The sequence below is a fragment of the Hemitrygon akajei genome, chromosome 8, assembly GCF_048418815.1.
Source record: "Hemitrygon akajei chromosome 8, sHemAka1.3, whole genome shotgun sequence".
Taxonomy (NCBI): Eukaryota; Metazoa; Chordata; class Chondrichthyes; order Myliobatiformes; family Dasyatidae; genus Hemitrygon; species Hemitrygon akajei.
The window spans coordinates 107,781,465-107,797,917 of record NC_133131.1 but is presented as its reverse complement, the minus strand read 5'-3'; the positions used below and the strand labels follow the sequence as shown (position 1 = coordinate 107,797,917).

Below are 16,453 nucleotides of genomic sequence, written 5' to 3'. Positions count from 1 at the left end.
TTCTGCAATTTTTCAACACTGCAAATCCACACTTCACTGTTGTACAGTACTGTATGGTACACAACACACTAATACCTTCCAGGAAACCTTGGCTGATGTCAACTGCAAGTTCATCTTCGGCATGCTTACAACTTGCTCAGTGAGACATCTGTTTTTCATAGGGTTTACATCACACTGCTTTTGAGTGTCAGTGTTTACACTTCTCATGAGTCTCATCAACCATGTTTCATTCGAGTCACTATCCCTTGATTCTGAGCCAGAAACTGTTAGGTCTGCTCTGAAGTGCTTGGAGCTTTTTGAAATGGCGCAACATGCAGATACCATAGCATCTGCCCAGGAATATTGTGCAAACTTGTTGGAAGAACATTCTGTCTTCATGCAGAAGTTGAATGACTATAGGCTGCAGAGCCAAGAAGCTGATAATTCTTTTTGGGTGGGGTTGTGGGTAGTCAAGAGGTATTAATCCTGTGCATACCAGGATTGCCCCTCTCTGTTTGTGAGAGCTAGAGAGAAGCACAAGCCATACATTAACTCATTGCAATTGGGAACATTCTGGGCAAAGTGAACACCATTACTAGCTTGGGAATAAAAATCAAAACAATTCGAGCTTACCTTTTACACTTCTGTGCTTGTGGCTATAAATTCCTGTAAATGATTCCAAGAGAGCCATGGATTGAAGTAGTGTCAGAAATCCTCTGGTAAAGTGTCCAGGACCAATCACTGTCAGGAAGGCTCCACCTGATAATGCACCTTGAACTTCCTTTGACACTAATGACCTGATGATATGAGGAGGCTGAACCATGTGCTATAGGATGCTTCTCTCCACCAATACTCTCTCATCAGTGGAGTGGAAGGCTGTTGATGTTCCAGCTGGTGCTTGTGTTACTGGAGCTGCTATCTTGCCCTCCAGTCCTGCTGATTTCACTGGTGCTGACCACCTTTATCCCCTCTGCAGAGTTTTGTAGTACCACTTCAGTGGTGTTTGATAGGTAAAATCTCCAATATACATCCCATAGGCAGACCTCCTGTTGAAATGTCACAATAATCTCAAATTGTTAAAAGCAATTGTCCAACGCTAGAGCTGCAAACCAACCATCACAGATATGCAAGCAAGAAGCAGCCATAATGTGCCGGTACTTGTTGGCAATAGTTCCCTGGCATGTCTTCATCCCCCTCAACTACTGCTGTATTCTTGCTTTGATTACAGGAAGCCTGGAACACCCTGGGGTCCATGGTTAACTTACAACAACTATGTGAATATTGCTGTAATTGATCTATTAGCATACTGAAGTTGACAACCAGCCTCTCAGGAGGGAGCTATTTGCAGCTAAAATGCTGCATTTATATGTGCAATTTTCGGGGTTTGGACTCTTGAAAATTCAGCTCAACTTCCCTATAGATGACACAAGGTTCCATGTCCTATCAATGTAAAATGGCCCACCAGTATTTTACCTTAAATTTTATATTACAAAGTCCCATCAGAAAATGAACAGATATGAAGCTTAATGGATATTTTATTGTAGTGAATAATATTCAACAAGCTTCGATCACTCTGGTTGCATAATGACTCTTGAGCAAACATAACATTGTCCTAATCACAGGAAGAGCTCCACTCTTACTTTGACAGTTTAATGAAGAGTGGTACGTGAAATTCGATGAACACATACTTGATTTAGCTCTTATAAGGATCTACCTAAGATATAATTTTCATGAGACTGCTCATAGTTCTGAATTGCCTTATCTTCATTACTTGGGAATAATAACCATTTGACTTCCATAGTATATATGAGTTGAGCACAAGAGCTTGGAATCAGGTCAGTCATTGGTCTTGCTAGCAGCTCCTTACTCCTCCTCCTCCAGATCCAGGGAGCAATCCGTTAAGCAGTTTGTGGGTCCTAAGAAGAGTCCTCAGAAGCAACGATTCTCTACTTCCAATTGCCTCATGGAACAACGGTAAGATCATTTCTGTTGTCCCATTCAATCAATTAGAAACATCAATCCTTTTCCCAGTGGGCTATTTTTTTCAAATCCAATTCCCAGTGTTGTGACCTATTGAAGGTATCCTTGGTAGTTCCCCTTTAGTGGTGGGAAAAGTATTTAGAAGACAGATATAGCTTTGCAAAAGGAAGCTCTTCAAAACTGCATTTATTGTTCAATCTTTCTGCTCTTCTGCAAGCTCTGATGTTTTTTTTTCAATTTCTCTTGCTGGAGATAGATGGTGAGTAGTGCAGAATGTAAAATCCACGCTGCTTCAGTCTCTTGGACAGTATTACACAAACTTGGACTAAATTACCAGGAACTGGATTGATCAATAGATTTTCTCTCAAAAAATGTCCTGCAAAAATCTTGAAAGAACTTGAACTTCATTTTGTAAACAACTGAAATAGTTTCATGTTCTGGGAAAGTCATTATCCATGTCAGATTGTGTCTTACAATATTGTTTTATCAACTCTTTGCAGCAAATTTATAGAAGGACTTCTGCATCAATTTCAACAATATATATTGTTTTTGCCTTCCTTTTAAGTTCTTTTTTGTGATTTTATCCTGGAAATAATTGTTGATTTGGTCAATTACACAGCAGAAACTCTTGTACTTCAGCAGCATCAGTTTGGTCCTGCATTTTAGCATTTATATTAGCACTTCCCATTTCATCCTCAGATTTTTCTCTTTCTCTCTTTCTCTTTTTCGCTCTTTCGCTCTCACTCTCACTCTCTCTGTCTCACTCTGTCTCTGTATATCTCTGTTTCTGTCTCTGTCTCTGTTTCCCTCTTTCTTCCTCTCTCTGTATTGGACACCAGTGAAGACATAAAACCAAATCATGGAATGCAGAAAGCAAAGTAAATGTTGAATAGAAAAGCTGGTGGTTAGAATAACCATCCCTTTTTGCAATTTGTGTGTAATAGAGGTGTCCCCCTGCCTGTACAAAGGTAGAGCGTTCCTATGAAACATTTCTTAAGCCGAAATGGTGTAAAGCGAAGAACCATTCATTTATATAGGAAAAATTTTCGTAGAAGTGAAAATCCTCTTAGTAATGCAAAAACAGGTTACTAATGTAGGTCTTTTGTAAAAGTGAAGTGACGTAAAGCGAACATTTGTAAAGTGGGTCACACCTGTAATGAGTCATTTTATAATGTGCAGTTTTCAATTAGGTAATTGTTACAATAAGACAGAAATGCAATGTATTCTAGCGGGAAAAATGTAGGATAAGTGTTAGATACAAGAATAGCACTGTAGTGATGAAATGGAATTGTGTCTAGCCCATTGTGATGATTGTCATAATGGTGATCGTAGTAGCAGTATTTAGTGAATTACCAAATTATAATTGATTTCTCTGAGATTCAATGATCATAAACTATAGCCCCTTATAATTTCAAAGTCATCATTCACGTAAATTTATATTCCTTTTGGGTTATTCATTACCTTCTACTACTTTGTTACAAAAAATCAGATATATCTCTTAATGAAGAAAAATGTTAAATACTAGGAGACATCAATCATTAAAAGTATATCAAATTTCAACTTAATCACTTGACAACCTCTCATTAGAATTATGGTTAATTTTAAAAACTAAAATCTTTTTAAAGATAAATCTGGCTATGCATGCACCTGTTCTGTTCTTGGTCATCATTTTTCAGAAGTATTTTGCTCTTCTAAAATAAAGTATCCTAATGATTGAAGAGACCTTCTTTCTAGTCTAAACTTATTTACAAAGATCAAAGTTCAAAGCAAATTTATTATCAATGTACATGTATGTCATCAGAAACAACTCTGAGATTCATTTTCTTGTGGGTATTCACAGTAAATATAAGAAATACAATAGAATAAATGAAAGACCACCCCCAACAGGACAGACAAACCATCAATGTGAAAAAGTCAACAAACGGTGTAAAAAAAATATCAAAAGCATGAGGTGAAGGGTCCTCGAAAGTGAGTCCATAGGTTGTGGGAACAGTTCAGTGACGGGGCGAGTGAAGTTAAGTGAAGAGCCCGAAGGTTGAGGAGTAACGACTGTTCTTGAACCTCGTACTGTGAGTCCTAAGGTCACTCTACTTTCTTCCGGATGGCAGCAGCAAGAAGAGAGCATGTCCTCAATGGTGAGGGCCCTTGATGATGAATGCTTCTTTCCTGCGACAGTGCTCCATATAGATATGCTGAATGGTGGGGTTGGCTTTACCTAGGATGGACTGGGTTACTTTTTGGTGGATTTTCCATTCTAAGTTATTGGTGTTTCTATACCAGATCATGATGCAACCAGTCAATATACTCTCCACAATTTATACAAGTTGGTCAAAGTTTTATGTGACAGGCTGAATCGTGGCAAACTTCTAAGTTAGTAGTGGAGCTGGTGTGCTTTCTTCATATCACACTTAAGTGCTGGACCCAGGACAGATAATAGAAACATAGAAAACCTACAGCACAATACAGGCCCTTCAGCCCACAAGGTTGTGCCGAGCATGTCTGTACCCTAGAAATTACTAGGTTTACCCTTAGCCCACTATTTTTCTAAACTCCATGTACCTATCTAAAAGCCACTTAAAAGACCCTAACGTATCCGCCTCTACCACCGTTGCCGGCAGCCCATTCCACACACTCACCACTCTCTGAGTAAAAAACCTACCCCTGACATCTCCTCTGTACCTACTCCCCAGCACCTTAAACCTGTGTCCTCTTGTGGCAACCATTTCAGCCTTGGGAAAATGCCTCTGACTTATCCACACAATCAATGCCTCTCATCATCTTGCACACCTCTATTAGGTCACCTCTCATCCTCCGTCGCTTCAAGGAGAAAAGGACGAGTTCACTCAACCTATCCATATAAGGCATAAACCCCAATCCAGGCAACATCCTTGTAAATCTCCTCTTGCACCCTTTCTATAGCTTCCACATCCTTCCTGTAGTGAGGCGACCAAAACTAAGCACAGTACTCCAGATGGGGTCTGACCAGGGTCCGATATAGCTGCAACATTACCTCTCGGCTCCTAAATTCAATCCCACGATTGATGAAGGCCAATACATTGTATGCCTTCTTAACCACAGAGTCAACCTGTGCAGCTACTTTGAGTGTCCTATGGACTCGGACTCCAAGATCCCTCTGACCCTCCACACTACCAAGAGTCTTACCATTAATACTATATTCTGCCATCATATTTGACCCACCAAAATGAACCACTTCACACTTATCTGAGTTGAACTCCATCTGCCACTTCTCAGCTTCTGAAGTTATAACACCAACAAAGTTAAAGTTGTTCACCCTTTCCACCTCTGTTGGCCCGATGAGGACTGGCTCACGGACCTCCGGTTTCTTCCTTCTGAACTCAATAATCAGCTCCTTGGATTTGCTGATATTGAGTGAGAGGATGTTGTTGGGGCAGCACTCAGCCTGATTTTCAATCTCCCTCCTATATGCTATATTGTTACTACCTTTGATTTGACCAATAACAGTGGTGCCATCAGCAATTTTAGATGTCACTGGAGCTGTGCTTAATCTCACAGTTATAAGTGTAAAGTAAATGGAGAAGGGTACTAAGTACACAGCCTTGCGGTGCACCTGTGTTGACGGAGGTTGTAGAGGAGATGTTGTTGCCGAGCCAAACTGGCTGGGTTTTGCAAGTGAGGAAATTGAGGATCTGGTTGTAAAAAAGTATTGAAGCTAAGGTCTTAAAGTGTATTGATTAGTTTTGAGGGGGTGCAAGTATTGAGTTCTGAGCTGTAATAAATGAAGAGAATCCTGATGTATGCAGCTTTGTGGTTCAGATGTTCTGTGGTTGAGTGAACAGCCAAGAAAATGGCATCTCCTGTTGACCTGTTGTGATGGTAGGCAAACTGAAGTGGATCCAAGTCACTTCTCAGGCAGGACTTGATATGTTTCATCACCACCCTCTTAAAGAACTTCATCACAGTGGATGTAGGTGCTACTGGACAATAGTCATTGAGGTAGGTTAGCACATTCTTCTTAGGCACCGGTATAATTGAAGCCTGCCTGAAGCAGGTGAGTACCTCAGACTGCTGAAGTGGGAGTTTAAAGATGTTAGTGAACACTCCAGCCAGTTGTTCAGCACAGGTATTTAGTACTCAGCCTGGTACCTTGCCTGGGCTGTATGCTTTCTGTGCATTCACTCTCTTGAAGGATGCTCTCATATCTGCCTCAGAGACTGAATTCACAGGGTCACTGAGGACTAAGTGTGTTCCTGGAGGTGTTTCCATGTTTTCAGCATTCAGCATTTTGGGAAGGCAGCTTAGTTGTCACCTATGGTGCTTGGTTTCACTTTGCAGGAGTTGATGGCATTCAAGCCCTGCTGCAGCTGTCAAGTGTCCTTTAGTAATTTCAGTTTGGGTCAGAATTGCTACTTCACATTTGAGATGCCTTTCCAGAGATTGTACCTGGGCTTCTTGAGTTTTACTTGGTTCCAGACCTCAATGGCACTGAGACGGCCCTCAGCAGATTCTAGATCTAATGGTTCATTCGGAGCTTCTGGTCGGGAGGACCTTGAACGATATTGTGGGGACATACTCATGTACAACAGTATTTATGAAGTCATTGGATCGCAGTGGAGTTAATTTGGATTTTTGACACTGATCAACAGAAAAAAGCTCTTTCATGTCAAAGTGAAAACAGATGTCTACAAAGTGATCCAAATTAATTACAAATATAAAACAGAAAATAATTGATTGCATAAGTATTCACCCCCTTCGAGTCAGTATTTAGTAGATGCACCTTTGGCAGCAATTACAGCCTTGAGTCTGTGTGGATAGGTCTCTGTCAGGTTTGCACATCTGGACACTGCATTTTTCCCCATTCTTCTTTACAAAGCTGCTCAAGCTCTGTCAGATTGCATGAGGATCATGAATAAACAACACTTTTTCAAGTCCAGCCACAAATTATCAATTAGATTGAGGTCTGGACTCTAATTTGCACTCCAGACATTAACTTGTTGTTTTTAAGCCATTCCTGTGTAGCTTTGACTTTATGCTTGCGGTCATAGTCTTGCTAGAAAACAAATCTCCCAAGTCACAGGGTTTTATTTTGATGATGTGCAGTGTTTGGCTTATGCCAAACACAGGAATTAGACTGATGGCCAAAAAGCTCAATTTTGTTTTCAACAGATGACAAAACCTTTTTCCAGCTGATTTGGAGACTCTCACATGTCTCTGGCAAACTCTAGCCAATATGTCATGTGAGATGTGTTTCAAGAGTGGCTTTCTCTTTGCTACACTCACTGTGACTGGCAACAGTTGTATGTGCAGTCTCTCCATCTCAGCCACTGAAGCTTGTAACTCCTCTAGAGTTGTCATAGGACCCTTGGTGCTCCCTTACTAATTCCCTTCTTGAATAGTCTCTCAGTTTTTGAGGATGGCCTGCTCTACGCTTTCAATATTCTTTCAATTTCTTGATGAGTGACATAACTGTACTCCAAGGGATATCCAGTGACTTGGAAATTTTCTTGTATGCACTTCCTGACTTGTGCTTTTCAGTAAACTTTTTGTGGAGTTGCTTGGAGTGTTATTTTGTCTTCATAGTGTAATTTTTGCCAGGATACTGAATCACCAGCAGTTGGCCCTTCCAGATACAGGTATATTTGTACTACAATCTATTGAAACAACTTGACTGTCTTGGAGAGGTCTCCAAAAACAGATCTCTATTTAACTAATTATGTGACATCTAAAACCAATTGGCTACACCAGTGGTGATTTGGTGTGTCATATTAAAGGGTGTGAATACTTATGCATTCAATTGTTTTATTTTCTATATTTGTAATTCAATGAGATAACTTTGTAGAGATCTGTTTTCAGTTTGACATGAAAGAGTCTTTTTCTGTTGATCAGTGTCAAAAAAGCCAGATTAAATCTATAGTGATTCAATATTGTAAAACAATAAAACATGAAAGCTTCCGGGGTGGGGGGGGGTGGGGTTAATACTAGTAACAGACTCTGTAATCATTGCTTCTATTCATGACTACCAACTGCACCACTCTCATAAATTAAGTAAAAATATGAATGTTTTGAAATAGTTACAATTTTCAGAAAATACTTGAAAGAAATAGAAAGAATGAGGTTTTCTAATAGTTACTTTCTCCTTTGCAAAGTGAAGTATGAAATGGAACAACAGGTGCAGCAACAATCAGCAGGTAAGGAAAGAGAAACAGAGTTAGTATCAAAATTAGAGTGGAAGTCAGAAGTCCTGTTGGAGAAAGGGACAGAATTTCTTCAGTGTGAATATTCCTAGAAGAGAAGTGGCAGTGAATTAAACAGCAATTGAAAGTCACAAAGACTGCAGATACACTAGCAGTGTGTTTGGCATTGATTTTCTACCCATTGTATTCAAGAAACCTCCATAACTCAAACAGTTCACACATTGTGGAAAAAATGAAACAGCCAGCTAGTAGAAAGGAAACTTGTTTGTATGTCACATTTTCTCAGCCTCAGTTTATTATAAAGTGTCTCATATCCAATTAATTATGTTTTGACTTGTATTCAGTGTTGAAATATAGATGAAGCAGTAACTAGTTTCCACAAACAGCAATGTAATAATTATCAGTTGCCCTGTACAATGACTAGCTAGTGTAGATACTTGTTGGTTAGGTCACCAGAGATTCACTATCTTTTCATCAAAGTAGCTAATCCTTTACATACACTTGAGGAAAAAGCTACTTCATATGAAAGATGGTACATCCAAGTGTTGAGTTTTTGCTTGACCTGCACTGGACATGTAGTTTTGATCATAACTACAAGGAAAGGGGTAAATAGTGGATATATCATAGAATATTTTTGCAAACACAGAGGTGAAGCTGGTAAAAAATAAGAAAACACTAGTAGGTGGGGAGAAAGTTCATACTGTATATAAAAGAAACTGTATGTTGAAAAGGTTGCATTTTGGATGTGGCAATATTTAGCAAGCTATAATCAATAACCATATCACACCTGCTGAAGTTTTAATACACCTTCTCTAAGAGGTGTGAATGCTTTAAGCAACAAAAACGAGTGTGAAATGCAGCTAGATTCTCACAAAACAAAGAATGTATACAAGGGATAAAATAAACAAGGTAGGAGGACACAGGACACTGGGTGATGGTCAACAAGGGAAAAAGAGTTAAGGAGCCAGTGCAGAATACCCCATGTGGCCACCCCCCCCCCCCCCCCCCATCAGAAGTATATTACTTTCGATACTGTCGGGGTGAGTCGGCGGATGATCTAACAGAGGAAAGTTACAGTGGTTGGGTCTCCGGCACTGAGTCTGCCTCTGTGACTCAGAAGGGAAGGGAGAGAAGAGGCATACTGTGATGATAGATGTGATGACACATCTGCTCTCACCCCATCCGCCCACCACCCCACTTGGGATAGGGTTCCCCTTGTCCTCACCTACCACCTCACCAGCCTCTGGGTCCAACATATAATTCTCCGTAACTTCCGCCACATCCAACGGGATCCCACTACCAAGCACATCTTTCCCTCCCCCTCACTTTCTGCTTTCCGCAGGGATCGCTCCCTACGCGACTCCCTTGTCCATTCATCCCCCCATCCCTTCCCACCAATCTCCCTTGTAAGCGTAACTTGTAAGCGGAACAAGTGCTACACCTGCCCGTACACTTCTGCCCACACCACCATTCAGAGCCCCAGACAGTCCTTCCAGGTGAGGCGACACTTCACCTGTGAGTAGGCTGGTGTGCTATACTGCGTCCAGTGCTCCCGGTGCAGCCTTTTATATATTAGTGAGACCTGACGCAGACTGGGAGAGCATTTCACTGAACACCTACGCTCTGTCTGCCAGACAAAGCAGGATCTCCCAGTGGCCACACGTTTTAATTCCATGTCCCATTCCCATTCTGATATGTCTATCCATGGCCTCCACTACTATCAAGATGAAGCCACACTCAGGTTGGAGGAACAACATCGTATATTCCACCTGGGTAGCCTCCAACCTGATGGCATGAACATTGATTTCTCTAACTTCCGTTAATGCCCCTCCTTCCCTTTTTACCCATCCCTTATTTATTTATTTCTTTCCCCCCCTCCTTTTTTTTCTCTCTCTGCCCCTCTCACAATCACTCTTTGCCTGTTCTCCATCTCGCTCTGGTGCTCCTCCTCCCTCTTTCTTTCTCCCTAGGCCTCCCGTCCCATGATCCTTTCCCTTCTCCAGCTCTGTATCCCTTTTGCCAATCACCTTTCCAGCTCTCAGCTTCACCCCATCCCCTCCTGTCTTCTCCTATCATTTCGCATTTCCTCTTCCCCCTCCTACTTTCAAATCTCTTACTATCTTTTCTTTCAGTTAGTCTTGACGAAGGGTCTTGGCCCGAAACGTCGACTGTACTTCTTCCTATAGATGCTGCCTGGCCTGCTGCATACCACCAGCATTTTGTGTGTGTTGCATGATAGGGGATTGATTAGTTAGGAGATGGACAGGAGGTTCTGTGGGGCGAGAATGAGATTTCCAAATGGTATGTTACCTCCTGGGTGCCAGAACCGGGGACATCTTGGATCAAGTCCTCAGCATTCTGAAGTGAGAAGGTGAACAGCCAGTGGCTGTGGTCCATGTAGATACCAATGACATTGGTAGGATGAGTGACGAGGTTCTGCAAAAGGAGTTCAGAGAGTTAGGTGCTAAGTTAAAGGGCAGGGCCTCCAGGGTTGTGATCTCAGGATTGTTACCCCTGCCACATGCTAGTGAGGCCAGAATTAGGAAGATTATACAGTTTAATATGTGGCTAAGGAGTTGGTGTAGGAGGGAGGGGATAGGGTTCTTGGATCATTGTACTCTCTTTCAGGGAAGGTGGGATCTATACTGAAGGGAAGGTTTACACCTGAATTGGAGGGGGACTATATTCTAGTGGGAAAGTTTGTTAATGCTGCACAGTAGGGTTTCAACTAGAGTTGCAGGGGGCTGGAAACCAGAGTGCCAGAAAATATAGTGGAGAGGTTGTGGAGGCAGATGTTGGTAAAACAAACAGAGACAATGTGCAGTGAGGAAAGACTGCTGATGGGAAAAAATTGCAGTCAACAGGATGAGTTGCAACATAAAAGGCAGACAAAATTGATCAGGGTGAATACAGGACTGAAGGTGTTGTATTTGAAGCATACAGTATGTAGAACAAGATAGATGAACTTGTACTACAGTTGCAGATTTGCAGATACAATGTTGTAGGCATTCACTGAATCATGGGTGAAAGAAGATTATAGCTGGGAGCTTAATGTCCAAGGATACACATTGTATTAAAAGGACAGGCAGAAAGGCAGAGGGGGCAATATTGCTCTGTTGGTAAAAAATGAAATCAAATCATTAGAAGGAGGTAACATAGGATCAGAGGATATTGAATCATTGTGGATAGATCTAAGGAAATGCAAGGGTAAAAAGACCCTGATGGGAGTTGTATACACACACCCAAACAGTAGTAAGGATGCGGCTACAAATTACAACAGGAGATAGAAAATGCATGCCAATGGGCAATGTTACAATGGTCATGGGGGATCCCAATATACAAGTAGATTGGGAAAATTAGGTCGGTGCTGGATTCCAGGAAGGAGAATTTCTGGAATGCCGATGAGATGGCTTTCTGGAGCAGCTCATGGTTGACCCCACTAGAGGGTCAACTATTTTGTGTTGGGTGTTATGCAATGAACCAGAATTGATCAGAGAAAGAGTAAAAGAACCCTTTGTGGCAAGTGATCATAATATGATGGAATTCACCCTGAAGTTTAAGAAGGAGAAGCTAAAGTCAGAGAACTAAAAAACTTATTAAGATGGTAAAGATGGAATATGAAAGTAAGCTAGCCAATAATAATAAAGAGGATGCCACCAGTTTCTTTAGATGCATAAAGTGTAAAAGAGAAGTGAGAGTGGATATGGCACCATTGGAAAATTATGCTGGAAAGGTAGTAATGGGGGACAAGGAAAAAAGGATGAACTCAATACATATTTTGCATCAGTTTTCACTGTGGAAGACACTAGCAATATGGTGGAAGTTCCAGGTGTCAGGGATCATGAAGTGTGGGAAGTTACCATTAATAGAGAGAAGGTTCTTGGGAAAATGAAAGGTCTGAAGGTAGATGAGTCACCTGGACCTGATGGTATAGTCCCCAGGGTTCTGAAAGAGGTGGTTAAAGAGATCATGATCATTTAGTAATCATCTTTCAAAACTCACTAGATTCTGGAAAGGATCTGGAAGACTGGAAAATTCAAATGTCACTCAACTCTTCAAGAAGGAAGAGAGGCAAAAGAAGGGGAACTATAGGCCAGTTAGTCAGACCTCAGTGGTTGGGAAGATGTTGACGTCAATTAGTAAGGAGGAGATCTCAAGGTACTTAGAGGCACATCATAAAATAGGCCATAGACTGCATCATTTCCTCAAACAAAAATCATGCCTGAGAAATCTGTTGGAATTCTTTGAAGAAATTAAGAAGCAGGATAGACAAGGGAGAATCAGTTGATGTTGTGAACTTGGATTTTCAGAAGGCCTTTAAAAATGTACCACACAGGTAACAAACTACAAGCTCATGGTATTACAGGAAATTTTCTAGTATGGATAAAGCAATGGCTGATTGGCAGACAGCAAAAGAGTGGGAATAAAAGATACCTTTTCTGGTTTGCTGCTGGAGATTAGTGGTGTTCCACAGGGATCTGTTTTGGAACCAATTCTTTTTATGCTATATGTTAATGATTAGGATGAATTGATGGCTTTGTTGCAAAATTTGCAGAGAATATGAAGATTGATGGAGAGATAGGTGGTTTTGAGGAAATAGAGAGGCTTCACAAGGACTTAGACAGATTAGGAGAATGGGCAAAGATATGCCGGATGGAATAACATACTTTCTTTTAAGAGACTCATAGATAGGTACTTGGAGCTTAGCAAAATAGAGGGCTATGGGTAACCCTGGGTAATTTCTAAAGTAAGTACATGTTCAGCACAGCATTGTGGGCCAAAGAGCCTGCATTGTGCTGTAGGTTTTCTATGTTCTACGTTCTATGCCAGGAAGTGTGTGGTTATGCACTTAAGTAGAAGAAATGAAAGGGTTGACTATTTTCTAAATGGAGAGAAAATACTGAGGTGCAAAGGGACTTGGGAGTCCTTGAGCAAAATTCTCTAAAGGTAGTTTGCTGGTTTGTACTGTGGTGAGGAAGGTAAATGTGATATTAGCATTCAATTCAAGAGGACTAGAATGTAAAGCGAAGTTGTAATGTTGAGAAGTTATAAAGCACTGTTGAGACAACACATAGAAGATTGTCAGCAGTTTTTATTACCCTTAACTGGAAAAGATATGCTGAAACTGGAGAGGACTCAAAGCAGGTTCATAAAAATGATGTCCAGGATTGAACAACTTTTTGTATGAAGAGCATTTGATGGCTCTGTGCCTGTATTCACTATAATTCAGAAGAATGAGAGGTAACCTTATTGTCCTAAGGGGCGACCTTATTGAAGTGTATGAAATCATGAGGTGTATATAAAAGGGTGAACACATGTATTTGTTTATATTCCCCAGGAAGGGTATTTAAAAACTAGAGGACATGGTTTAAGATGAGAGGTGAAGGATCTAAAGGGGAATTTGGAACTTCTTCACTCAGAGGCTGATGCATATATGGAATGAACTGACAGAAAAAGTTGTTGAGGCAGGTTCAGGAACAACATGTAAAAGCCATTTAAATAAATATATAGATGAGGTTTAGAAAGATGTGGGTCAAATGTGAGCAAGTGGGACTAGCTTGGTGGGCACCATGGTCAGCTTGGACAAGTTGGGCCAAAGATCTTTTCCCTATGCCTTACTACTTAATGTCTGCACTTCGTTCATGTCCAGGAACAAATTTTTTGCCATCTTTAAATACTGTTACAGTTTCAAATTTATTTAAACTGGCTACTCTTCATGTCATTGTAATTGCCATAGTTCAAATTCAAGAACATAGATTCACATTTGGTCACATCGCTATCAGATGTAATATAAAATTGAAGCATATTATGATCAGTGATTTCCAGAGGACCATAACCATGAGATTATTATTAAAGAATACAGATTTACATATTGATAAATCAATGACCTTAGGTACTTAGTTAAAGACAAAAAGAATTAAACACCATGTTGGACTGGTAAAGAGGAAGAGTTGAAGCCTGCAGCCCGTCAGCTATGATCATACTTCGTTGTGGATGTGCTTGAGTGGCTGGGTGGCCTACTTATGCTCCTAGCTTCTTGAGAATGGAAATGTTTCTGTCAATATTATCTAAAAATAAAAGGTCTGTATAGAGTAGAAATGGAGAGGATGTTTCCATTAACTGAAGAATCTAGGATCCAAGGTTACAGCCCCAGAATAAAGGGATGAGAAGGACCTCCTTCAGCCAGAAAGTAGTGAATGTGTGGAATTTGTTGTCCCAGAGAGTAACTAAGGCAGAGATTGATAGGTTTTTGATTGTTAAGGCAGTTAAGCATTATTGGGAGAAGGCAGAGGAATGTGTTTGAGAAAATCAGCCATGATTGAATAGATGAGCAGACTTGATGGGCCAAATAGACTAATACTGCTCCTATATTTTATTGTCTTAATACCTCAGAGAGAGAAAAAATTGAAATAATTTTACTCCTGATACTCATTGAAGTAATATATTTATGTGATAATAAATATTAACTTCAGTCGTTTCCTTAAGGAGGAAAACATGATAAGGCAGCTAACCCTTGAGAAGTCCCAGTGAAAACATGGATGGTCATTGCAGCATAGAAGTAGAAGGCAGTGGTGGTCTTCATTCATGTTGAAATTGCATTATGATTAATCTGTAGGTTCTGCTGATCCTTTTTGACCAGATGGTGTAGTGTCTTACACAAACTAATCTGATTTATTCTGCAAGATTTGTACTTTACTTGTCCTGCTGCCTCGCATAATACCTGACAGAGTTATTGAGCCAGTTAATTTTCTCTATTAACGGTCATTCTCCTAAGTTCCATTTTAAAATCAATGAATCTGATTATCATGCTCTTTCATAACTGGTGTGTGTGTGCCTCTGTATGCTCCAACATTCACTTCCAACACAGCAGTAATACTTTAGAATTTTCTTTTTCATAATTTGACTCCTGTCAGATCTGATCCAAGATGCTTACCATTTGCAGTAGTGTTATTTTACTTTACCATTTTTTATTATTTTATTTTCAACCTAATAATTTTAATTGGCTATTTTCCTCACCATTATTTTAAGCTATTTATAAATGAGTTAAATTTCTGTAAGCAAAATAATTCAAGAGACAACAACATTGCTTACTTCACTACTTTTATATTATAGCTCTATAGTTCAGTCTTGACCTTTTCCCCTCCTATAACTCTACTTAATAACAGCAACTTCCATGTGCCTGATAGCATTAACAACACAAAGACCAATTTGGAAAGTTTCAACTTAATACATTATGTGAAACAGCTAATAACCTTGATCTGGCAGAGCTTGTACAAAACAAAAACAGATACACTTCTTTTGAAACGCTTGAATCGTTTCCTACAAAAATTGCTTATCTTTGCATTCTCACATGATAAATAAACAAGAGGTTATGAATGAATCAGGCAGCTAATTATAATCATTTCTGCACATTTTGCCTTATTAAAGTAATTATCCTTTCTATTTTACATACAATAGTAGTCTTTTTAAGCATGGCCTAATAAAATTATTTTAGATCTAACAATGAAAACATGATACTTAAACAAAGTTGTTTATTTTTGTAATTAACAAATATCTGAAAGAAACATTGGAAGATCTTCACTTACCCTGTTTTAAATGTGTTTGCATACATATTTACTGTTAGTCACTAGGCTGCTTGTTTTATCTTTGAAGCAGACAGCATAGGAGTGACCTTGGGATATTTTGGCTTGTGGGGGAAGAGGGGTCTAGTGGAAATGGAGTAAATTTAGAGAGGAGCTGAATTCAGAGCTTATATAATGAATTATTGGAGCCTTTGGATCAAATTTTGGAATTGTCCAAGTAAGAAAAGGATGCAGAGCAAAATTATCAGTTCAAACAACGATGAAACACCAGTAATGTGGAGAAATGAGAAGAGCTTGCATTAATTATCTTGGACCAGAGATTTAATGCAGGTAGTCATAATTATTGTATTATATGTGTGTACACAATATAGAACTTAATTTACCAGTGGGCAATGCAGGCGGTTCACCTATAACTGGAAATGACATTGGTGAGCTGGTGCCACATGCTCAGTGTTGAGCTGAAGCCATTCTGTAAATTAAATGTTCTAGCGTTTACCCATGCAAAGTTTGTCTTTACTAAGAACAAACATAACATGGTGTCAGAAGTCAGCATGAGGATTAGGCATGGAGGGTAAATGAATACCGTACATGGCTAAGAAAGAGATGCAAGTGATGGAGAAAAGCTGGCCAATGAGGTAAGAGACCACGTTGTTCCAGAATTCACCAAGAGAGATTCAGGTGAGAGTGAGAGTTCCTGTCACGGATAAGCTAAATCCTCCAACACCTATACAGTTTTCC

General features: G+C 40.0%; 1 protein-coding gene across 2 annotated transcripts in view; it reads left to right on the top strand.

Annotated features, from left to right (window-relative positions):
* Positions 1-16,453, top strand: part of LOC140732146 (adenylate cyclase type 1-like) — a 263,389-nt gene that overhangs the window by 120,519 nt on the left and 126,417 nt on the right. The window contains exon 7 of one of the 2 annotated variants that reach the window (XM_073054366.1): positions 1,861-1,953. The exons of the other annotated variant lie outside the window; for it this stretch is intronic. Coding sequence (XP_072910467.1) covers positions 1,861-1,953 — 93 coding nt within the window. The remainder of the gene's footprint in view (positions 1-1,860; positions 1,954-16,453) is intronic. 2 annotated transcript variants of the gene reach the window in all.